At 56.7% G+C, this 23,396-nt stretch overlaps 8 protein-coding genes across 8 annotated transcripts; 2 read left to right on the top strand and 6 right to left on the bottom strand.

The window, feature by feature from the left end:
• Nucleotides 1-402: 402 nt before the first annotated feature.
• Nucleotides 403-2,423, bottom strand: CCMA1212_008429 (Putative hydrolase; the record flags this gene model as incomplete). Its single annotated transcript, XM_073705563.1, has 2 exons — nucleotides 403-1,392; nucleotides 1,464-2,423. The coding sequence occupies 2 exons, from the start codon at nucleotides 2,421-2,423 to the stop codon at nucleotides 403-405; spliced, it is 1,950 nt and encodes a 649-aa protein (XP_073555952.1).
• Nucleotides 2,424-3,216: 793 nt separating this feature from the next.
• Nucleotides 3,217-4,099, bottom strand: CCMA1212_008430 (uncharacterized protein; the record flags this gene model as incomplete). The annotated part of the gene is made up of 3 exons (XM_073705564.1): nucleotides 3,217-3,686; nucleotides 3,767-3,980; nucleotides 4,031-4,099. 3 exons carry the CDS (start codon nucleotides 4,097-4,099, stop codon nucleotides 3,217-3,219), a joined length of 753 nt encoding a protein of 250 aa, XP_073555823.1.
• Nucleotides 4,100-6,080: 1,981 nt separating this feature from the next.
• CCMA1212_008431 (Translation factor GUF1) lies at nucleotides 6,081-8,467 on the bottom strand (the record flags this gene model as incomplete). The annotated part of the gene is made up of 5 exons (XM_073705565.1): nucleotides 6,081-6,292; nucleotides 6,380-6,567; nucleotides 6,634-6,816; nucleotides 6,915-8,014; nucleotides 8,084-8,467. 5 exons carry the CDS (start codon nucleotides 8,465-8,467, stop codon nucleotides 6,081-6,083), a joined length of 2,067 nt encoding a protein of 688 aa, XP_073555822.1.
• Nucleotides 8,468-9,049: 582 nt separating this feature from the next.
• CCMA1212_008432 (uncharacterized protein) lies at nucleotides 9,050-13,793 on the bottom strand (the record flags this gene model as incomplete). Its single annotated transcript, XM_073705566.1, has 6 exons — nucleotides 9,050-9,237; nucleotides 9,295-11,806; nucleotides 11,884-13,123; nucleotides 13,166-13,380; nucleotides 13,430-13,614; nucleotides 13,790-13,793. 6 exons carry the CDS (start codon nucleotides 13,791-13,793, stop codon nucleotides 9,050-9,052), a joined length of 4,344 nt encoding a protein of 1,447 aa, XP_073555785.1.
• A 770-nt stretch (nucleotides 13,794-14,563) lies between these two features.
• CCMA1212_008433 (Beta-catenin-like protein) lies at nucleotides 14,564-16,482 on the top strand (the record flags this gene model as incomplete). The annotated part of the gene is made up of 3 exons (XM_073705567.1): nucleotides 14,564-14,590; nucleotides 14,667-14,718; nucleotides 14,813-16,482. 3 exons carry the CDS (start codon nucleotides 14,564-14,566, stop codon nucleotides 16,480-16,482), a joined length of 1,749 nt encoding a protein of 582 aa, XP_073555824.1.
• A 302-nt stretch (nucleotides 16,483-16,784) lies between these two features.
• CCMA1212_008434 (uncharacterized protein) lies at nucleotides 16,785-17,649 on the bottom strand (the record flags this gene model as incomplete). The annotated part of the gene is made up of 6 exons (XM_073705568.1): nucleotides 16,785-16,937; nucleotides 16,998-17,161; nucleotides 17,276-17,284; nucleotides 17,371-17,404; nucleotides 17,540-17,578; nucleotides 17,647-17,649. 6 exons carry the CDS (start codon nucleotides 17,647-17,649, stop codon nucleotides 16,785-16,787), a joined length of 402 nt encoding a protein of 133 aa, XP_073555819.1.
• Nucleotides 17,650-18,281: 632 nt separating this feature from the next.
• On the top strand, nucleotides 18,282-18,638 carry CCMA1212_008435 (uncharacterized protein; the record flags this gene model as incomplete). The annotated part of the gene is made up of 2 exons (XM_073705569.1): nucleotides 18,282-18,377; nucleotides 18,474-18,638. The coding sequence occupies 2 exons, from the start codon at nucleotides 18,282-18,284 to the stop codon at nucleotides 18,636-18,638; spliced, it is 261 nt and encodes an 86-aa protein (XP_073555818.1).
• A 398-nt stretch (nucleotides 18,639-19,036) lies between these two features.
• CCMA1212_008436 (DNA-directed RNA polymerase II subunit RPB2) lies at nucleotides 19,037-23,255 on the bottom strand (the record flags this gene model as incomplete). The annotated part of the gene is made up of 4 exons (XM_073705570.1): nucleotides 19,037-19,199; nucleotides 19,260-20,488; nucleotides 20,554-22,935; nucleotides 23,040-23,255. Coding segments are annotated over 4 exons (3,990 nt in total), but the record flags the coding sequence as incomplete, so codon positions are not given.
• Between the last annotated feature and the right edge of the window lie 141 nt (nucleotides 23,256-23,396).

Raw genomic sequence — 23,396 nt, forward strand, 5'->3', positions numbered from 1 at the left:
TTTACTGATATATAAGCTGTCTTATAGAACAAGCTCGTCTAGGTCAAATCCGGCTGATGACCATCTCATCTTCAGGAGCCACATTTCCTACTGTGTCATGTATCTCACCGCCAACTTTGTGCTACATGCTTGGTTCAAAGACACACTTCCTTGTCGATTTACCTCTGACTTGCGCCAACCAGACGATATAGACCTCGACCCTCACAGGCTCCATGGATGCGCATCACCACTGCAAGTTTACAAGGACAGATGACATTGACCAGATCAAATAAGTGTTTTTCAGACTCTCTCTACCTATTAGAGGGTATCAACCTATGACGCCAGCAAACCGACCCAAACTCAGGCAAAATCAATAATAATATCTACCCCTTCTTGCACCTCTCTTCTCCTGCAACCTCTATCCTACTCCAACCCGAGCGGATATCGCCTCACCTGCGGCTCCTCGCCCGCCCCAAGCACCTCCCACTCCTTTACGCCATCCTCCGACCTCTTCCCCAAGGCGGCATCACAGACATGATCCCAGGGACCGCAGTCTGCGTGACACACAGTCTCTTTCCCAGGGACGACGCCGCTGTGAAGATAGTCGGCGACAATTTTCCAGGTACACCTGCTGGGAGCGCTTCCCCACGCGCTGTGTCCCAGTGACTCCTGAACCACAACAGCCGAGCCGGGATGCTCCTTGGCCATGAAGCGAGCGGCCTTGAGCGGCGTGACGGGATCGAAGCGGCTGCTAAGGAAGAGCAGCGGCGCGGCAGGCTTCCCGTTGTAGAGCGGCCTGGCGCTGTGTTTCGGGGTGGAAAAGGGGCCCTGAAAGGACCAGCTGGGCCGGACGGGCCAGGAAGAGCAGGTCATGCGGATGGAGGCCCAGAAGACGCCAAAGACGTCTGATCTTTTGCTCTGCTTCTTGGCGTACTTCTTCCAGAACTTGGTGTCGCGATCCGTCACGTCCTCGCCATCGCCGCAGAGCACGGCGAACCCGCCCTCGTCCTTGGGATCCGGCAGGAGGCCCGACACGGCATTCTTCGCCTGGCACGCGTCCGCCACCTTGGGGACGCCCGAGTCGGCCCAGCTGGCGATGCGGGTGAGGTTCCCCCGCATGCCGTCGAAGAGGGCCAGGGCCAAGGGCTGGAACTGCTGCCGCGGCTTGTAGAGGGCGCTGCCGACGACGCGGAGGACCTGCTCGCCGGTGAGGCTCATGAGGGCGCCGTTGGGGCGGTAGATGGGCGCGGGGGACTCGTCGAGCGCTTCGACCCAGGACCAGAAGCGCTTGCGAGCCTTTTTGGCGTCGTTGTCCGTCTCGCGGAACGGGCAGAGGCTGTTTTCGGACTTGAAGCAGCCGGACCAGAACTCTTGGAAGATGGTGTCTGTGTCTTCGAGGTTGGTCACCCAGCCCTGAAATATTTTGTTAGTCAACTACTGCCTCTTGAAAGAGTCCGAGTCATGAGTTGGATATGAAAACTTACATCGCCTTCAAAGTAATCCGTCGCATCTGCAACGCCGTCGAGGACCATCCTGCCGACGCGGCCCGGGAACATGGACGCAAACGTGTTGCCCAGGACGGTGCCGTACGAGAAGCCAATGTACTGCAGCCTCGGCGTGGGATCGTCCGCCTCCTCCGCGCCGTGCCGCGGTTTGTTGCTGCTGTTGTTGTTGTTGTCGCCCTTGTCCTCGGCCCTGTTGGGAGCAGCAGCAGCCTCACGCTTCCGCAGCTCCGCAATCTTGTCGACCATCTCGACCATGTCGCGGGCAACGCTGGGCGTGTTGACATACGCCAGGGCCTCTCCGGCTTCCCGCTCGCACCGCATGGAGAGGGCCTTTGCGAGGCTCAGGCCGTTGATGACGGCGCTTTCGCCTGAGGTGAGCGAGCCCTTGGCGTGGTCCTGGAGGGTCCAGGCAGTCCGGGCAAAGTCGTTGGTGCCGAAGCAGTCAACCGGGTTCGTCCTGCCGACGCCCCGGGGGTCAAACGAGATGAGCTCGTAGTGGCGGACGCCGGGCTTGTCGACGAGGACCCTCTGCAGGGTGGCGCCGTTCTTCACCAGGAAATTGACCCCAGAAGCGCCGGGACCGCCGGGGTTGACGAAGACGCTGCCTCCAAACGTCGGGTCGTCGTTGGATACGACGGCGGGCAGCTTGACCATGGCGACGGCGATGGTTCGGTTGTCTCCTGCGGTCGTCCAGTCCAGGGGTACCTCGAGGCGGGCACATTGAAAGTCGCCACCGTAACAGTCGTGATACTCCAGCTGCCGGCTGGGGGCGACGGAGGACCAGTCAAACTCGAAGATGGACGAAAGAGGCGAAACAGGGGCGGAGGCGGGCAAGGAGGCGATGCTGCCGTTCGAAAAGGCAACACCTAGTGGTGATGCTGATAAGAAGCTGGCTGCTTGAAGGAGCAGCAGCAGCAAGAGATACTGCCACATAGGCATGGTGGCAGCAAATACGACGTTAAGGGAAAAAAAAAAAAAGAAGAAGGTAAAAATATGTGTCGAGGGAGCTGGGCTTGTGTAGATGTTGTTGAATGACAGCGAGAAGTTTCCGATCGGCTGCTTGTGACGGTGAGTTTTACGGAAACAAGTGTCCAACAGGAAGAACAAGGGCGAGGACTCCCCTTTTATATCAATGTCTCCGGCATGGCTTGGGCTACAATCCAATGGCAACATGGCGTGTGCTCAATCATACCGCGGAGCATCAAAGTGAGGCGGAATGAGGCTCTACAGATGTTTATGCTTTGGGGCTGGTGGCGTACGAGTAGGGCATGATAAGGGGCATGCGAGTAGGCGAAGAGGCGGATCGTATGAACTGAAGTAGGCATAGACAGACTGCTAAATGCAACTCAAGCTGTACAGCCGAGACTACCTTGGTCTACCTCATCTCTTCTCACTTGAACGCACTTTGCTCGAGTAAACTTGCTCTCTAGCTGGCCAATCTACCCCTTGTTTGGGGGATAGTCAGTAGAGTAACCGAGTGATGACTGTCTCTAGGCGGGCAGAATAAGCAACATGTCGGGCACGATCCGTCTATTGAATGGTAGTCTAGGATCGTAATGCATCATCATTCGTGTCGTTGTCGATTGCGGTAGATGATGTCCTCGTGCAGACAGTCAGCATCCGCCATGGCCTTCCTCGCATCAAACAGTCTTTGTCGCTGCGATGGTCTGTCAATGGCTTCAACCATGCTTTTTTTCGCCTCAAAGCATGTATCAAACGCCATGCCCCAACCTCAATTCTTCTCCCTCATCCTAGCCTCATTCTCCTCTTCCTCATCCGGAGGCAACTCGCTCCCCAGCTCAATCCTCTCCGCCCACGACCAGCCCATCCCCCCTTCCATCGTCGTCTCATCCATCACCAGCTCCCCTCCGTCACCAAACGTAAAAATCCGGTAATCCGCGTTAAAGTACCACCACCCGCTGACCCCGTTCCGCAGAAACGCAGAGTGCGTAAACACAAGCACCAGGTCCTCGGGCCTCTCGCGCAGCTTCTCGAGGCACCGCCGGCCGCGGCGTAAGACGGCGGAGCGCGTGTAGCCGAAGAGGTGCCTGGCGACGGGGGACGCCGTCTTGTCGGGCCAGAGGGGGTGGACGGCGGAGAAGTCGTAGCTCGGGGAGGCGAACTGGTGGGCGGTGTGGTTGTCTTGGATGAGGACGAGGTTGGGGATGGGCGTGCCGACGTCGCAGGGCTTGTCTGAGAGTTCTGTTTGTTGTATCCGGTCAGCCTGGCTCTAGAACCCCATGAGATGTGTGTTCTATAGGGGGGGGGGGGGATTTACACACCCTGCCAGTCGGCATCAGCCTCAATCTTGACGCCTCGCTCCTCAACAAGCCACCCAGCCGCCAAGCTAGCCGTCTGAAGCGTGCGTATCATGGGGCTTGAGATGATGGCGACGCTGCCCTTGAAGGAGGAGAAGCGCTGGATAAGGTTCTGCCGGAGCTGCGCGCATTGCTCGATGCCGACGTCTGAGAGGACGGGATCGGGAATGGAGCTGTCCTGTGGATTTCTCTGTAAGTATGCTGGTTGAGTCATGATGGAGGTTCGACTAGGGGAGACGTATGGGTTTGGTTGTGCAGGGCTTGGGCGTGCCGGATGAGGACGACTGTGGGCGGCATTGTGGTGGTGGTGATGATGAGTTGGATGGTGTTGATGGTGTGTTGATAATACCTATGATGGGAATGATTGATTGATGAGAAATCGGGCGTGAGTTGAGTCAATGCACGGTGACCTCATCGGCTCAGGCACACCACCAATAAGGGCCGCACCTTCAGCGCTGTTTGGCACCTTCTAGCGGCTTTCCACTGCTTATCCTGCGTAGAGTGATTGAAGCTTTCCATAGAACGCCATCAATAGGTACCTTAGGCTTTGCCATGAAATGGATCGGATATTATATTATACTCGAACTGATGCTTCATGGGGGAAGAGATACATGCTCCTGATCTCAAAGGCTTACCTCATCGTATAGCATCCATCTACTAGCCTCATCTCTCCGTCTTCTGCTCTCCTCCCTACCAACGTAACCTCCCCATCCTTTCCAGTCTTACGAAACTAAAGAGACTATTCTCATTGCCTCAGTTTCCGTCCGCAAGAAAACCCGCCTCGAGAACCTTCAAGTCACACATCAACCCTCGCAAATTCATACAGCAAAGGACCATATCTTCAAATTTTGATACCTAGACCATCAATCCCGCCGAAAAAGTTTACACAAACTCAAACTGTACGCCGTACAGCAACCGCGGCGTCTTTCGGCCTCCTTTTTTTTTTTTTTTCCTTTGAAGAAGGAAATTTCCATGGCCGCGGAGACAAATGACGGCCGGAAGTTGAAAAGGCTCCGCGCAAAGGCGAGGGAAGGTTTCCGGGTCTGCATATATAATGAGGCTCACGCTGCCCCTTCGACCACATCTTCGCTCTTTTCTTTCATCCATTCAAATCAACACTTTTAAAAGTATCAAACTTGTCGCCCTTGTTCAACAACAACTATGCAAGCCCTAACTCTCTTAACGCATATTTCTACCTTTTTTTCTCCTGCCGTTCTTGTCTACTGCCACCATATCCATATAGTGCTATCTCTTGCTGCTGCTGATGCTTCAAGCAGCTAGCTATTCATCAGCATCACCAGTTATCCCAACGGCAGCATCGCCTCCTTGCCCGCTCCAGCCTCCGCCCCCATATTGCCCCTTTCATCTCTCACAGAGTTCGACTAGTCCTCCATCATCCCCAACTGAACAGCTAGAATACCCACCACTGCTATGATGGTGGCCTTAAGTGGCACTTGGACCGCAATCTTCATTCTCATCTTTGCTTTCCCCCAGATCACCAAGACTCGTTCAAACTCATCAAACTCATAACAACAACTCTACTGACTACAAAACAGCGCTCCAAAGCAAATGCACTTGGAAAAGTTGGTCTCCGACCATCTCCACAGCCGGGCGCCGTTACCTCAGAAGGAGACTGTCTGCCCAACGGCAGACTGCGGCCCGTGGGATCACATCTGTCACGGAACCCCCTCGGGCAAGCGGTCCTAGGGGGGACAACGTTTTCGGCAGGAGACGCCTGAATCCAGGCGAGGGCTTGCAGCTGAGACGATTTACCCGCGCTTGCCTTGGAGTCAGGTAGAGAGAGAGGCGGTGATGGAAGTTTGAAGGGGGGCGGCATGAGGCATGGAGGAAATTGTGAAATGTTTCGTAACAGGTTGCATCTTTTGTGATGTTGCCGCGGGTATGTAGTCCGAGGACAATGTTCGGGAGTGGGAGGCAACTCGGTGTGGGCGAGGAGCTACAGGTGAGGCGATATCCGCTGGGGTTGGAGTAGGTGGATAGGGGCTGTAGGTGGTGGTGATGTAGGGAATGGGAGAGGGCATAGACGAGATTGTAATGTGTGTTGTGGATTGTTTTATGGCGTTTAAACCGACTTGACTCCCAAGTCTTGTTATAGTGATGAGGATTTGAAGTCTAGCAGCCATCTTTGAATTTGAAATTGATTCTCTTGAATAATGTTCATCTATAAATAAATCTAGTATGTTATACAGTGATATCGCACCTATGAATCCACGCACCTCATACAAGGCATACCTGTACATATCAACACACGTCCACTCTACTTGGACAAGAAGCTCTGAAAGGCAGACTGGTCAATCACCACGTTCCCCACCGCCCGCAACCTCTTCCTCCCCTCCTTCTGCTTCTCGAGCAGCTTCCTCCGCCGCGTAATGTCGCTCGCGTGCAGCTTCGCGAGGACGTCCTTGCGGAACGGCTTGATGGTCTCGCGGGCGATGACCTTGTTGCCCACTACGGCTTGGATGACGACCTCTGAAAGCACAAACCAACGTTAGCACAGAATTGGTGGAAAGGTGTGGGCGGTGGGATGGGAAGATGATGAGACAAAGGGAAACGAACCAAACATTTGGCGGTCGACGTGCTCCTTGAACTTGGTCACCCACTGCCGGCCCAGACGATCAACCTGCGTGGAATGAACGACGCGGCAAATCGCATCGACGGGCTGCCTGTTGACGAGCAGCTGTAGTTTGACGAGCTTGCTCTGCCGCCAGCCTGCGTCTTCGTAGTCGAGAGTCGCATACCCCTTTCTATTGAGCAGCTGAGTCAGTACAACACACAACGCAGCGACTTGACGGCGGCGAGAGGGGACTTACGAAACACCCTTCAATTTTCCAAACAAATCGTCGACCAGCTGCGAGGCCGGAATGTCGTACACAAGAATCACCTGGTCCGTGTGGAAGAACTCGAGGCTCTTTTGCTCTCCGCGGTTGCCCTCGCACAGCTCAATCACGCGGCCGAGGTACTCTTCCGGAACGGTGATTGTCGCCTTGACGTAGCTGGGCCATTAAATCACCAGTTAGTTATGGTCAGATACACAGAATAGTCCAGCGGCAAGAACGTTGCTTTGCTTCTCCAAGGTCAGTTCCAAACTTACGGCTCGTACAGCGTCGCAGCTCTGATCCGATGATCGCTCGCATCCGGAAACAGCGCCGGATTCTGCACAATCTCCTCCGACTCGTCCGCGTACACAATCTTGGTCGGCACGGTAGGTTCCGTGATGATGATGCTCCGGCCGTGCTCCTGCCTCAGCCGGTCCTGGAACACGGAGCAGTGAAGGCTGCCCAGGAACCCCAGCCGCCATCCGGACCCGAGCGCCTCCGAAAAGTCCTTTTGCAGCGTCACGCTGCGGTCGTTGAGCACGAGCTGGTTGATGCTGTCGGCGAGGCGGGTGTAGTCGCTCTGGTCGGTGGGGAACGCCGCCACGAACACCATCGGCTTGGGCTCCTCGAAGCCGGGGCACGGCTCGACCGTGTCCTCGTTGCCCACGGTGGTGAAGGTGTCGCCCAGCTTGGCGTCCTGGATCCGCTTCATGCCCGGGTTAAAGTACACGTATCCGACCTGGCCTGCCCGGAGAACCGTCTGCGGCGTGGCGTTGGGATACTGGATGCCGACCTGGCCAACCGTGTACTTCATCCCCGTGCCCAGCGACACAACATTGTCTCCCCCCCGGATCGTTCCGTCAAACAGCCTCACCAGCAGCACCACGCCCTTGAACGTGTCGTACCACGAGTCCACCAGCAGCATCTTGAGCGGCTTCCTCTCGTCCCCCACAGGATGCGGAATGCCCTCCACCACCGCCGGCAGCAGCGCCGCGACCCCCTTGCCCGTCTTGGCGCTCACCAGCACCGCCTTCTTGGGGTCCAGCTCGAAGCTCGTCTCCATCTGGTCCAGCACGCGCGGCACGTCGGCCGACGGCATGTCGATCTTGTTGATGACGGGCACCAGCGCCAGGTCCTGCGCAAACGCCAGGTGGAAGTTGGACACGGTCTGCGCCTGGATGCCCTGGCTGGCGTCGATGAGAAGCAGCGCGCCGCCGCAGCTGGCGTACGACCGCGTCACCTCGGCCCGGAAGTCGACGTGCCCGGGCGTGTCGACGAGGTGCAGCAGGTAGTCGGCGCCCTTGTGCGTGTAGATCATGGTGCACGTCTGCGCCTTGACGGTGATGCCTCGCTCGCGCTCGACGTCGAGCTTGTCCTACAACTCGCATGAATGCGTTAGCTTCCTGCTTCATACTCATAGACTGTCGTCATCGCCTGAACCCACCAGAATCTGCTTGTTCGCATCGCTGGCCGAAATCGTCCCCGTCAGCTCCAGCAGCCGGTCGCTCAGCGTGCTCTTCCCATGGTCAATGTGCGCCACGATGCAAAAGTTGCGGTACCGCTCAATCGGAATCGCGGCGATGCGCGCCTCGAGCTGCGCAGGCGTCGGCTTTGCCTGCGAGGCGTACGTTCGCCCGTGTCGCAGAATCAGCGGCCATCGAGTCGTTCCGCCGTTACAAGTGTTCGTATTGGAGGTGAAGTTGAGGCCGAATCTGCTGCTGCTGCTGCTGCTGCTGCTGCTCTGGCCGCAACGGCGGCTGCTCGTCGGATTCGCACAGCGCAGCCATTCTCGAGTCCAGGCTCGTCCGGCTCTTCCAGCCAGGCTCATCTGGGCATCCACGAAGCTTGCATTGGGCGACTTTGCCGTGTCACCAGTTTGCGTTTGGCTGGAGTTGAAATGGTTTCGACCTCGAGGTCTTAGCAAGCAACAAAAATTGAGGTCAAAGTGGGCGGGATTAGTTCCGCGCTGCCCCTCCTGGCCGCTGCATCTTAACCTATAGATAATCTCATGCTCTGGATAAGATTATATAGAAATCACCATCAAATCCATGGCCATTGCATCATAAAGCCCTCAAGATTCCTTGTCGCTTGCTCAATTATAGATCCCATCTCTCCCAGAGAAAAGACGCTTCAGAAAGCTATATATACTCCATATACACATATGTATGCCTTTCGATGGCTGGATCACCGAAGCAGCCAACCTCCTTCCTGTTGATACGAGGATTCTCAAACGTGACCAACTGTAAATCCCGTACGAACGCGCCTTTGCTGCTTTCTCATCGTTCCGTCGTCATGGACGTTATACCGAATTTCAGATTAATTATTCCGCCTCTTGATCATTAGGTATCGCATAGTATAAACACAGAAGCTTGCTTTGCTTTCAATCACATACACGGCTCCCCCTCTTTCTTCATGTCATGACCCATTCGCTTCCTCGTTTGAGGAATTTGTCCAGCAACATGCCAAGATCAGCCAAGACAAACCGGCAGATGTAGAAGCCAAAGAACTCGGCGGCGTGCCGCGTGCAGAGCTCCAAGCCAACTTGAGTCTTGTCCGCAAGCCGCAAACCGGGGTCGTCAACCTGCCTTGCAATTTGATCTGCATCATCGTTAGCTTGCCGTGACTGTAACAGGTATGGATATTGCAAAATCTTACCAACTGCCTGCGCAGCGTCAAACAAGCGCGCGAGGGAGCCCATGTAGCTCGCATTGGGCCCGATGAACTGAACCTGGCTCACGTCTCGCTTGGCCGAACGGCTGGTCGGCTTCGGTGTCATGGGCACAGTCGGCAGCGTCGACACCTCCTTCACCTCAGCACTGGCGTTCCGGCTGCTGTACGACCCTCCCAGCCCGACGCCCGACGTCTTGGGCCGAAGCCTCCGCCATGAAAACGCAGACGCCTTGCCAGACACGCTGCCCGACCGCGGCACGGCTGAACCCCCGTCTCCCTCTATGATGGAGGCATCTTTGAACAGCAGGCCGGAGCCTTGGACGCCTACTTCGTTTCCAAGCTTTCGGGCCAGCACCGGCTGTATCTGCTCTAGAATGCCCTCGAGGGCCTGCATCTCTTCCAGAACGGCATCCGCGTCCAGGGTGTCCACTTTGGACAGCTTCAAGAGGGCTGCAGTCAAAAAGTCGCAATTTGCAATCTTGTCCTCCACGTTCTTGATCTTGACGCCCTTGACCCGCCAGACATCTCGCGGCACGAACAGCTTCGTGCTGATGTAGCCCCCCTTGGGGTGCACAAGTGTCTGGTAGAGACAGCGCATCAGCCAAAAAGGTCGCAGCATGAAGTCGTTTGGGCAAGGTTCTAGAGGCACGGGGACATCCACGGAGACGACAATGGGACTTCTGGGACTCTGCGGGCTCTGGGGACCTGCAGCCGCCGCTGCGTGGAAATCGTCGTCAAACAGGTGGAAGCCAACGCCGGCCGCTGCCTCCAGATGATCCTTGAACGACGCGAGTAGGGGTGTCGGCAGCGCGGGCACGGGCACTGTAGGTGCCTTGTTGAAGGGGTCGTTCAGGGGGGTGCCAGGGGAAGCATCCGAGCTGTCGTCCAGGTGCGATACGGACATATTTCTGTTCTTCATGCTCCTCAAGCTTGAAGACGAAAAGTTCTTCCGTAGCCTGTGGATAGAAGGCGAAGCATTCAGCACATGCTCTCCTTCCAGCAGCCGCTTCTTGGCGGTTGGCGATCCGGGAGCATTGGGTTCGGACGGGAAGCTTTCTGTTGGCATCGGTGGCCTTGCGGGTTGTGCGCTCTCTGTCCGGACGAGCGTTTCGGGCGGCGGCCCTTGAGTGCTTGGGGAGATTTCGTCGTCGTCATAGACCGACTTTTGGGTCTGTACGATGTTTGCCGTCTCGATCTTGAGCTGCTTCGGGTTCTGACTGGGGCGTCCTGGTGGTAAATCTGGCAATGCGGAAGTCGGAGGGGGCGCGGCTGGCTGCGAGGCGTTGGCGGCGTAACCCTGAGGAATGGGTGGCCTCTGCGACAGGGCAGAAAAGGATCGGACGCCCGAGATGAAATCCGGCCTCGTCTCGTCCTCGTTCCATGCATCCTGCTGCCTAGTCGACACCTGGATGCCATTCGGAGTCACCATGGTAAAGTCCTCGATGGCAAAGTCGCGTGTGATCTCGTCCAACAGCCTTTCCTCCTCTTCAGATGAGTCGTCCTCGTAGAATCCCTCGGCAGTATACCTATCCTCCTCCTGCTGGTGCTGCGAGTTCTGTTGGTGCGCCTGTCGGAGGTTGACCAGGTCGTCATAGGCTTCCTGCTCCGTCTGCTTCGCTCTTTCGCGCGCCATTTCCACCTTGTGTAACACGCCTGCCATGCTATTGTCCCCCCCAGCATCGATAGTTCCATAGTCTACAGAGTCCATGGGCTCGTACCCGTCGTCGTAGGCAGCCTCGATAGCAGCGTCCAGCGCCGTGTCAAATTCAGCCTCGGTGTTCCCGCTGACGGCCCGGATGTGGCGTCGACGATAGCCAAGCGAAGAGGTGCGTGAGTGTACAGACGACGCTGTTGAGCCTCCCGACTCGTCAATCGGATCCAGCCATGAGTTTTGGGCTCCTCCATCTGCATGACCCTGAAGCTCGTATGAGGATAGGACAGACTCGCTGGGCTGTCGTTCGTGGTGGTGATGGTGGTGGTGGTGGCGGTGGTGTTGATGATGGTCTTGCTCTTCCTGGTACTGATAAGGCTCGTGTGGTGGCAGCTCGGCAAACACGTCGTCATGCGTGTTCACCGGGGACTGCGAGCGAGGCGACAGAGGGCGAGGCGCATACTGAGCCTCCTGATGCTGCGCGCGAAGATTGTCAGTGGACTGCAGCCGCCTGGGCGACCTCGGCCCCCGAGAGAAAGACGACTGCAGCAGACCCGGCTCCAGACCGCGGTTGGGCTGCAGCCGTTCCGATGCAGTATGACTCCCTGATTGCTGCCACTGGTTGGGCGCTGCTGCGAGAGGAGACGCGTTGTCTCCAGCGATGTAGCTCACCACTCGTGCCGTCTCGATCCTGGGAGCTTCGTCGCCCATGTCGTAGTCGTGGGGTATGAATATGGACGCGCTGTACTCCTCGCTCTCTGGCCGCGCCGGCAGAGCCTTGACGGTCTCAACCTGCCAAGGGCCCAACTGATCCAGCTCATCGATGCGGCTAGTGTATGTTTGGCGCTGCAGATTGCGAATGTCAGCCTTCAAGATCTACTCCGACAGATGACTCTCGAGATTCGGTTGCTGCCAAGACTTACAATGGTTTCGAGCTTCCGCTTGTCCTCATCCCCGGGTGTTCGGTCAAGTACCTGCTGCAGCAAGTCGCAAGCCTCGGCGTACGCTTCTCGAGCGCCCTCGAAATTCTGTGCATTATCGAGCTGAACTGCGGTGTTGGCCTTTTGCAGGGCGCGGGAGAGCATCGCCTTCTGGGAGGGATTCTTTTGAGCTCGGGGCTTGCCCATGTCTCTGCTGCTCTTCCCCGAGTGATCGCGAGAGTGACCACGGGGAGCGTAGGGATCGTGACTCTGCTCGTGCGGCATTCTGGCGGTAGACGACGTCGTAGTGGCGGCAGGGTTTCCGTAGGGGTTCGGCGACATGGAGCGTAGGGGGCCGCTCTCGTAGTGCCTCATGGACATGCTCGACTCTGCCCTCATGAAGTGCGACAGGGTGGGAGTTGCGCTGCGATCTGACGCGCCGAAGTGGTTGCGATCCGGTCGCTGGGGTTTAGGCGGCGCCCGGGGACCTGAAGGATCGGGGAGGGCACCGACTACGGCCTCGATGGACGAGTTGGATTGGGAGTGGTAATGCTGGTGTTGGTGCTGGTGGTGGTTGTGATGCTGGCGGGGATGGGAGACTGAGGCTTGACGGGATGCATAAGGAGACGTGCGACTCGACGGGGGCGAAACGGGCGACGTCGACGAGCGGTTTCGGGAGCTGGCGCCCTGCTGCGGCGATGCTCCGGTGCTGGCGCCCCTGGTGGGATGCGACGACGGGGTGGACGGCCGCTTGACGCTGACGGGGGGGTGCACGGTGTCGCGATGCGTTTGGCGCAGCAGGCTGCCGCTGCCACTGCCGTTGCTGGCACTGCTGCCGGAAGCGGAATGCGAGATGGGATGAGCCGCAGCCCTGGGCGAGGGCAACACGTGCGACGTCTGGACGAGCGACGACTTTCGCGGCTGGTGGACAGAGGCAAAGACGGAGCGCGGGACTGGCGTGATGCGCAGCACGGGCTCGGGGGCAGGAGGCTCTCGCGACGGGGGATTCAGCGATATTGGCGGCCGCGGCGGTGGCGATGTCGGTGCCGAGGGCGCGCTGGTGACAGCCGAGAAGGACGAGGAGGAGGAGAGATTTGGTCGGCTGGCTGCGTCTCCCAGGCCGGTGATGCTGCGGTCGCCTACCAAGGAGGGCGGTTGCTGCATGCTCTGGCTTCTGGCTATGGCCAAATCAGGTTCGTACGACGTGCAGCACTTGCAGTTGCGGTTGCTGGACTGGTGCGGGCTGCCGTCTCAGCCAATGGTCGCCTCTTCCGGCCAATCTTACTCGTACAGCGTGGGTCGGGGTCGCAGTCGTGGAATTGGATAGTGGTAGTAGTATCGCGCGCGTGTGGCAGCCGGCCATGACCTCGAGACAAGGCGGTCGTTTCTTGCGTTGCTCGCGAGGCTGATGCGATATGCAAAGGAAGAGAGAGAGCAACTCACCAGATCGACAGCACTCGCAGCGACGGGCCTGTGCTGTGCTGAGCTGTGCGGTGTCCTCTGGGATCAAGTCAGTCAGTCAATCAATCAATCGCTGCCGGCCCTCGACTGGGAATATCGGGGATTTGGACGTCCCTGTTGCTGTGGATCGTGGGGAGGCAGCGTGGGAGTTGCGGAAACGCAGGTCAGGCCGTGGTGGTGCATCCAATTGGCCCGGCGCAGGTACCGGTACCTCGTGCCTGAGCGTGTGCCTGGCGATGGCCATCAAGGGCCCTGAACGAACCGCCCACAGCGCTGATCAATCCCACTGCAGTTGACCACTGCAGTGGTGGCTCACCGCCGTGCCGGCCACCGCCCTGGAGCCGCCGGTGTTAGTGCATCAACGGACCTGGCTGTAATTTCGATGGATGGTACAGGTACGAGTCCCTGGGTTTGTGTCGTACGGTACCTCGCACGCGCAGTCGAGCACCCATGAATGCAGTGCTACGGGGCACCGTGCCTGTGGCAGCAGCGCAGCGGCAGCAGGTGTGCGATCCAATGCATCCGTGCCGCTCGCAATCAACGAACCACCCATCAAGGCCATGGATCGCGCCAGGTACAGGTACAGGCACCCATGCAGGCCACTGGTCCGCCCCGGCTAGTGCCATTACCGCTGCCAGGCCCCGGAAGCCCCCTGGATGGCGCCCAGTTCGCTTGACGCTGCGCCAGATACTGTACATACTAGTGCTGCGTCCTACCTACATGTAGTGCCAGAGGCTAGGCGGGCAATCGCCTCCACCTGCACTCAATTGCACCCACTGCCGCTCCCTGGGGCCCTTAAAACCGACCCCTAACCCATCGCGTCTCGTCCCCTTTTCTTTTCCAGCCTCGACCCCTGGACGGTTGGACGGGGTCCCAGCACATGTTCGTACCGAGAGGGAAATGCCAGCCTATCGCTCTCCCCAATTGGTCCAATGCGGGCCCTCACCTGTTTTCACCTCATGTTTCCACCCGTTTGGCAGGGAGAGTGACCCAGCCTTGATTGGTACTAGCGCCCCGCTAACGAACAATTGCTTTCTTACTGGACACAAAGCCTACTACAGCCTTATCGCTTCTGCTTAATGCCGCAAGTGAAGGACAGGGGCCGCGATAAAGGCAAGCTGATGCCGATGCCGAGCTATACCTTGTCGGAAGCTCACTCGCATAGCAGCGACACGAGGTTCGGCTCCAGACAAAAACACACGAGAGACCTTGCCGAAACAGAATGGCGAACGTTGACGATCTCTTCAAGGTACGAAACAAGGAACCGCGGCTGGTTCTGACTCGTTTCAACTGCCAATTGCAGATGAATCTGACCGCCTGCACAGGCATCCGGCTCCATCAGCAAGCGTAAACTCGACCAGCCCATCCGTGATCCCAGTCAGTCCACCACTACCGAGCCTCGCATTCTCGAAGACAGAAGCTGTGAATACGGCCTGAACACGAGGCTAATACTTGACGGTTGCTCTTGCAGATGAGATATACAAGGCTAGCAAGCTGAGCGACAGCTCCCATCCCCATGCGCAAGTCGAAGACGATGTAGACAACAACAACCCGGCCGATGACGACGGCGATTTCGGCCCCGAGCTACCACCAGACGACGAGGAGGGCCGCTTCTTTGGCGGCGGCATCTCCAAGCAAGAATCAGAAATCCTCGATTTCGTCGACAAGGCGGACGCGGGCGGCGACGTGGACAAGCTCGACAGCGCCTGGCTGCGCAGAACGGTGCTCAACCTCGAGAAGCTCATCAACAAGAACGCGGAGCTGCGCTCCCGATACGAGGACCAGCCGCAAAAGTTCATCGACAGCGAGGCCGACCTCGACGCCGAAATCAAGAACCTGTCGCTCCTGGCCGAGGCCTCGCACCTGTACGGAGAGTTTGTCAAGCTAGGCAGCGCGGCGAGCTTGGTCGGCCTGCTGACGCACGAGAACACGGACATTGCCATTGACGCGATTGAGATCATCGGGGAGCTCACGGACGACGACGTCGTCACGGAGACGGAGCAGTGGGACACCTTGGTCGGGGCGCTGATTGACAGCGACCTGCTGAGTCTGCTCGTCTCCAACTTGTCGCGCTTCAATGAGGACGACGAGTCTGATCGCAACGGCGTCTACCATTCCCTCAGCGTGTTGGAGAACCTCAGCTCTCAGAAAGCCGTCGCCACCCGGATGTGCGAGGAGGATGACCTGCTAAAGTGGCTGCTGCAGCGCATCCAGCGCGCCGAGTCGCCGGTAACCCAGAACAAGCAGTACGCCGCCGAGATCCTGGCCATTCTCACACAGGCAGCTCCCGAGAACCGGGAAAAGCTCGTCAGCCTGGACATTATCGACACCATGCTCCAGCTGGTGGCTCCATACCGCCGACGAGATCCAGAAAAGGGCGGCCCGGAGGAGGAATTCGTGGAGAATCTGTTCGAGTGTCTTACCTGTCTGGTCGACACGCCTGCGGGGAGGGCCAAGTTCCTCGAAGCCGAGGGCACCGAGCTCTGTCTCATAATGATCAAAGAGAGCAAGATGGCGAAACACCCATCGCTGCGTCTGCTAGACCACGCAACAGCCGGCACCGCCAGCGTCGAGATATGCCAGCGGATCGTCGAGTCCGGAGGACTGAAGACGACGTTTACCCTGTTCAACAAGACGCACGACCAGCGGCTCGTGGGGCCCTTGCTCTCCATATTCTCCTCCATGCTACGCTTTCTGCCAGCCGATTCCGCAGAACGCATCCGCCTGCTGGCAAAATTCGTCGAAAAGGAATACGAGAAGACGGCGAGGCTAGTCAAGCTGCACAGAGACTACACCGCGCGGATAAAGGCCGTCGAAGAGGAGCACCGGCAGGAAGCAGCACGCTCCGGCGGCGGCGGCGGCGGCGGCGATGCAGAAGAAGACCGCGAGATACAGCTGCTGTCCCGGAAGATGGACGCCGGCTTGTTCAATCTCCAGCTGGTGGACGTCATTCTGGCGTGGCTCGTTGCGGAGGACGGGGGCGCGAAGCAGAAGATTCAGAAGCTGCTGGCGGAGACGGACGATGATTTGAGGGCGATCAAGAGGACGCTCAAGGAGCAGCTGGACGAGCTGGATACGAGTGAGGAGGATAGCAAGGAGTTGGGCGAGATGCTGGGCACGCTGATTGACTTTCTCGACTGAGGGGGAATCTCATCAAGACTTCAAATAATGTACAACTAATCATGAGCAATGTGATTTCTTTTTCTCTTTTTTGTTTCTTTCAAAACGCAAGTCTAGAATTAACGTGGACACCTGACCGAACAAAGGATCTCGACAAGCCGCCTTCTCTTAGCATCATCCCTCCCCTCACTCAGTTGTAGTTTGAATATCAATCAGTGTCCCCATCCATCGCATTCCAATCAATTGTACGCCCCCCCACAAGAACCAAACAGCCTCGTCCCCTTGACACCCACCCAGCAGCAGCATCTTCCTCTTAAAGGAAATCACGCAGCCAAAGGCTTCACCTCAAACACGGCATCCAGCAAATGCTTCACCACCGTAGCCTGGTTCTTCTGGCCCGCCTGCTTAATCACCTCAATCTGCTTCTCGGCCTCCTTGTTGGCCTCTTGCTGGGCGGCCTCGTTGCCCTTGCTGTGCTGTTACATTGCAAGAAACGTTAGCACGCTCGAATCAAAGCATCCTCCTCCTCCCCGGACCTTGTCGTTCGCCTCCTGGATGGAGCGGAGAGAGGGGTGTAGGTGTCGTTGTGGTGTCGTTACCTCGGCCTCGAATTTCTTAAACTCGTCTTCCTTGCGGGCCTTGTACTCGGCGATTTCCCGCTTGGCCTCGTCGCGGGCTTCCTTGACGCGCTTGGTGCGGACTGTATATCGAACGAATGTATCAATGCTCTGCTTTCGTTTCTTCGTATAGACTTCGCGTGGCTTCGTTTCGGTAGGTAGAGGGATCGGACGGGATGTTTGATAGGTTTACTCACATTCTCGAGCTATACGCACACAAGAGCCAACGTTAGCACCCCTTCATGTCCATCAAGAAGTACAAGCACGGCAAGAGTGTTTGTGAGCAACATACCCCTCTGGACAATCTTGGACGCCTCCCTCTCGGCCTACGCAAGACACAAATCAGTCATCTCCATTCCCCTCCATGAACCCGCACTGCCACATCGATCGAGAGAAATGCTTCGAGAGTAAAAAGAACCGGGGCGCATGATATCGTGGGGGATTGTCGTTCGAAAACGTACATCGAGGAGAGTCTGGATACCGGCCGAGTTCTGCGCAGACTGCAATTCCATTCCGTCAGCTACGCAACGCAACCCCCCCATTAGCTATCCCCAATCTCGCAGCTCACCATCTTCACAATCGTATAACAAACGAACAAGCTCAAATGGAATCAAACAGAAAAAAGAAGAGGGGGAGTTGTAATTCAGTCGAGTAATTTCGTGGTAGAGCGCGAGAGAATGGTCAAGTTGTAGCTGTTGATAGCTCAAGATAGAATGAGAGTAGAGGTAGCGACGCAACAAGGCAAGACAAGCGGCCAGTCTTAGGTAATGAATGACCTGCCACTGCTCTGCTTGTCCGTCTGTCGTCACAAGCTCGGCCTGGCTTCGGCGTTAGAAGTGCGCTCCTAAAGTACTTTTTTCCTGCTCCACTAACAGTCTAGCGCTGAATCTCTCGTACAGCGCCGTTAGTGCATGGTGCTGGATCTACTTTTTGGTCTTGTCGAGCCGCCAGTCTGACCACTCACGACGCAGCTCTTTTCAACAACTGAAATTCTCTATATTCTCATAAGCCGTGATAGACATATACTCATATACTTCCACGACCACGATTCACATCTCCATACAATTACCCACCAATATCTCATAAAGCAATTTCATCATTCAAGAGAATTCTCAACTGTCAATCATCTCACTTCCACCAATCCTCCAAAAACTCACACCACAACGAACACGGATTGCTGGATATAACAACACCCCATCAACCATGTCCTCCGCCTCCAAAATCTCCCTCGCCGCAACATCCCTCTTCACAGCCGGCGTAATCGTCTTCGTCCACTTCCAGCAAAAAGCTGACCAAGCCGTACGTCCCTCGTCGTTCTCACTTCCCTCCTCCCCCCATCAGAATTCCGTCATCGATCCAACAGCTCTCTCGAGCTTGGCTAACAAAATAAAACAGGCCATGCACGCCGGCGTCGTCCGCGACATGGAGCAGCAGCGCGTCAAACGAGAGCGCCAACTCGACTTCGACATGCAGCGCGCCCTCGAGGAGGAGTACAAGCGCGAGCAAAACGTCCACAGCTCACTAGAACCTCTGGACAAGGCCCCTACACCTACGAGGTAACCGAACCATCACCGTCATCTTATCGCTTCAAAAACAACTGTAAACCGCTACAACGAGGGATGAGCAGGCTCAGGGATAGACTCCTTCATCTTGCTTTCTTTTTCATAACTTTCTTCTTTGTATTATTTCTTTTCTACTTGTACAAATAATACTCTCCGCTCAGCCTTCATCTCGCTGGGCGCAGCAATAGGGGCAACAAACTGCGCCCCGTATCCATTTTGTCATAGAGCAATTTCAACCCATCTTTCCTGTTCTCCAAAACGAAAAACAAAAAGCAAGAAAGCAGAAAAGACGTCCGCGAATCAACTTATTGTGACCCTTGTGATGATGATGATGATGATGATAGGCCGCATTTTCCAGCCAATAGTCTTCTATTTTTATCTGTTTTTTTACGGGTTTTACCTGACAGACGCGCCAGACCGGTCAGTGAACATTCGGGCGGCAATGTTCATCGACTGGAGCTCCTGGAACAAGAGCTTGGCCGCATAAGGGATGTGAATCTGCGCAATCTTGGTCTTGTTCTTGCATGGCCGGCACTCGAACGACTGCTTGGAAAGGTTGCTAAGGAGACATGTTAGCATCAAGTCAACGAAAATGAAGCAGGAGATGGGGATAACGTACGCAATGGGTGTCATGAGTCCACAAATCTCGCAAATGTGAACTCGGAAGGCGTCAGACACCTCAAACAATCGCTCCTTGAGGAAAGACGCGGCACCGTGGGCAATCATGCAATCACGCTCCATTTCTCCGAATCGCAGACCACCGTCTCGGGCACGACCCTCCACCGGCTGTCGCGTCATGATCTGCACCGGACCACGCGCACGGGCGTGGATCTTGTCGTCCACCATGTGGCGGAGTCGCTGATAGTATGTCGGTCCAAAGAAGACCTGGGCCCTCAGCTTGCGGCCTGTGTGACCATTGTACATGATCTCGAAGCCTCGTGACTGGTAGCCGTGCTTTCGCAGCAGCTCCGACACCGAGTCGACGGTGACATCGGTGAAGGGGGTGGCATCACCCTCCATGCCTTCCAGCGTAGAGACCTTGCTTAGGAGACACTCAATCAAGTGAGCGATTGTCATACGAGACGGAATGGCGTGGGGGTTGATGATGATGTCGGGCGTGATGCCCTCTCTGGTGAACGGCATGTCCTCTTGCCGGTAAGTGACACCAATAGTGCCCTTCTGTCCGTGACGGGAGGCGAACTTGTCTCCGATTTGCGGAATCTTGGTCGTGCGGACGCGGACCTTGACATACTTGACATTGTCCGCGTTGACCGTCACAATGACAGAGTCCACGATGCCGTTCTCGGTGCTGCGCAGGGGCGTAGAAATGTCACGCCTCTGGTGCATGGTGGTTCTGGTGCCGAGATCTTGCGTGTCAGCGTCAATCGGCGCCGTCTTGCCGATGATGATGTCCTCGCCGGAAACTCGGACGCCAGGAGCGACGATGCCGTCCTCGTCCAGCTTGTCGTAGGTGCCGTGCTTCATGCGGAGGGTGTTTTGGTGGAACGGCTTCTCAAACACTTCGGTGTAGTTCAAGCCCACCTTCTTCTCCTGATCCGAGTACGATCGGAAGAAGAGACTTCGGAAGAGGCCTCTGTCGATACTACTCTGATTCATGATGACCGAATCTTCCTGGTTGTAGCCAGAGTAGCAAGCAATGGCTACAATGGCGTTTTGTCCAGCCGGCAGCTCGCGGAACTTCAAAAACTCCATAGAGCGAGTCGTAGCCAGCGGCTTCTGGGGGTAGTAGAGAATGTTGGCCATGGTATCCATGCGCCGGGAATAGTTGGTGAGGAAGAAACCCATGGCTTGTTTACCCATGGCAGATTGGTAGGTGTTACGGGGGGACTTCACGCAGTTAGCACCTGTCCAAGAGGAGTCAAGGGTGAACACAAAGAATGCGGGTGACGTACCTGGTTGTGATCGGGGAAGGGAATGATGCTCGCGCAAATACCCAAGATCATGCTTGGATGAATCTCACAGTGTGTGTACATGTGTGTGGTCGGATTTGTCCTCGTCTTGAGTCGCTTGTTCGGATCGTCGCCAACGTCCTCTTCGGTGGCGAGGCCTGCCTTCTGAGCACGATACAGCTCGAGATCCTCGGGAGTCATGCAGATCATGGCCGTCTCCTCTTCCTCGGCGTCGAGATATTCCACCGCACCAGCCCTGATGAGTCCCTCCCATCCAATCTTCATGCTTGGGTCTTCTGGAGGCTCGGCCTGCTCTTGGGCCAACTTATTAACGAGGTCTTTGGTCAGTACCAAGTGGCCCTTTGGAATGCCATTCTCGGATTCTTCATCTTGCTGGACGGTAAAGACGGGCCGCATGACGCGGCCTGCGTCGGAGAAGATCTTGAACTCTTGGTCTCGAATTTCTCTGACGAGAGAAACCTCGTACTGCAGGTAAGACTTGCGACGGGTGTCCACGACCTGTTGAACCAGGTGTTTGGGGTCCTGATGAACACCCACCCAGACACCGTTGACGAAGATCTTGGTAGCGTGAGGATAACGCAGTGGCTCGTATTCCTCGACCACTTCCATGCCTCTATTGATCATAAACTCAATCAACGGCTCTGACGGAGAGCCGACACTGACGTAACACATCAGAGACAGATTCTTGACAAGTCCACAAGCCTGTCCCTCGGGCGTCTCGGCCGGGCAGACCAGACCCCAATGGGTGTTGTGAAGCTGTCGAGGCTTCGCCAGCTTGCCATCTCTTCCGATGGGCGTGTTGGTGCGGCGCAAATGCGAGAGGGTCGAGGCAAACGTGTAGCGGTTGAGCACCTGGGACACACCTGCAGTCGAGCTCATGGCCTTCTTCTGGTCGCCCCAGTTTCCAGTGGCGAGCGAATATTTCAAGCCGTTTGAAAGCGTGCCGGGCTTGATGCCGACGGCGAGGTTAAAGTGTCGGTTGCCCTCCACGCATCGTCTCAAATAGTTGGCCAGCTCCGTGTTCATCCTTCGCATGATGCCACGGAACAGCTTGGCCAGCAGGGGACCCGCCAGATCCAGACGCTTCTTTCCAAAGTGATCACGATCGTCGGGCTCTCTTCTTCCGAGTGCGCACTGCAGCAGTTTATGCACCATGTAGCCCAAGAAGAAGGCCTTTCTGGTCTCGCTACCTTCCGTCTGGGAAATGTGAGGCAGCGTCTCCTTCTGGAGGATATCCTTGGCCACACGGACACGCTTCTCACGGCCGAGACCAGCCTGGTCTCGGTTACCACGCTTTCCGATAAAGTCCAGGGCGACCTCTCGGTCCTGGACACAGAACGCCTCCTCAATGCACGGCCGAAGCATTTCCAGCATCTGACTGTCGTTTCGGTCGTAGCAAATGTGGTTCAGGATGTCTTCGTCGGAAACGACACCCAGGGCGCGGAAGACAATGGCGACGGGGAGATCCGACTTGACAAAGGGCAGGGTCGTGTGAATAGTCTGACCAAAGCCTCCGCGGGCAGAATCTCCCTTGCCGTACAGCTTGAGCATCATGCTAGAGATGAGTCTCGAGCCCTTCTCGAGCGCACTTCGAATCTCAGCCGTGTACGTGTAGGCACTGGGCTGGGCCTTTTTGAAAACTTGGACGATGTTGGCGGCAGATCTCTCCTGGGCGATGAGGACCTTTTCACTGCCGTTGATGACAAAGTAGCCGCCCTGGTCGTAGGGACACTCGTTGACGAGGAACAGGCTGTCGTCGGTTTCGCGGCTCAGGTGACAGATCTTGGACTTGACCATGATGGGCAGCTTGCCCACGAAGACCATGTCCTTCCAGTCATCAGACTTGCCGACGTTGTGGTCATCTTCGCCGGCCTCCTCCTCCTCCCATTCAAGCTTTGTAGGGGCTTCGCCAGTCCTCGCGTATTCCTCCTGCTGGGCGTCGTCCATCTCGTGTAGCGGAATCTCCCTCTCGACGGCGGCCGACGTCTTCTTGGTAATCTTAATATAGAGCGGGCTGGCGTACGTCAAGTTGCGGTCTCGGCACTCGTAGGGAAGCAGGGAGGTCACGGTTCCGTCCGTCTCGCTGATAGTGGGACGTGACACCATGACGCTTCCGAACTTGATCTCATATCGACGAAGGGCTATTGTCCGGCCGGGCGGCGAAGGCGGGTTGGGCTGGTCGAGGGTGATGGTGGAGTATTCGTTTACGAGGTCCTGAATCGTTGTCTGCGTGAACTCGTCAAAGGAGTCGGTCTGCTGCGAGACAAGGCCCTTGGTCTCGAAGAAGGAGGAGATGACGGTCCAGCAGTCCTCGGGAGTGATGCCCTCATCCTCATCTCCATAGTTTTCGTAGTCGTAGTCGTCCTCGTAATCAGCCATGGTGACGGTAGGCGATGCAATTGGGGTCGTTGGTCAGTAGACGTCGGTCTATCCAAGTCCTCCTCCGAAGAAGTCCTGCAGCTCCTCACTCGGAGCAACTCTCGTGCTCGTGGGTGCAGCCTCGTCCTCGCGGCTTGGAGGGACCGCTCGAATCCGGGAAGCTCTCGACGAGTCAGCAGCGATCCGATGCCTGTCACCAAGCGAGCATCTGCGAGCGATCCCGGCAGAAAGAGCCTCTTCGACACAAAGAGCTCCTGCGAAATTGGCGGGTTGCGCACGATGAAGGTTGATGGTGGAAGCAGCAACTTTTTCGTGGTAATGATGGGATTTCAGAGGCGAAAAGGATCCCGCCAGAATGCTGCGGCGCGCGACGTGCTGACAGAAGCCTCGAAGCCTTGGGCTAGCACCGGTTGGGAATAGCGCCCCGATACAGCAATCGTCACTTT

This window comes from Trichoderma ghanense, assembly GCF_004382785.1.
Source record: "Trichoderma ghanense strain CCMA-1212 chromosome Unknown scaffold_12, whole genome shotgun sequence".
NCBI classification, from domain to species: domain Eukaryota; kingdom Fungi; phylum Ascomycota; class Sordariomycetes; order Hypocreales; family Hypocreaceae; genus Trichoderma; species Trichoderma ghanense.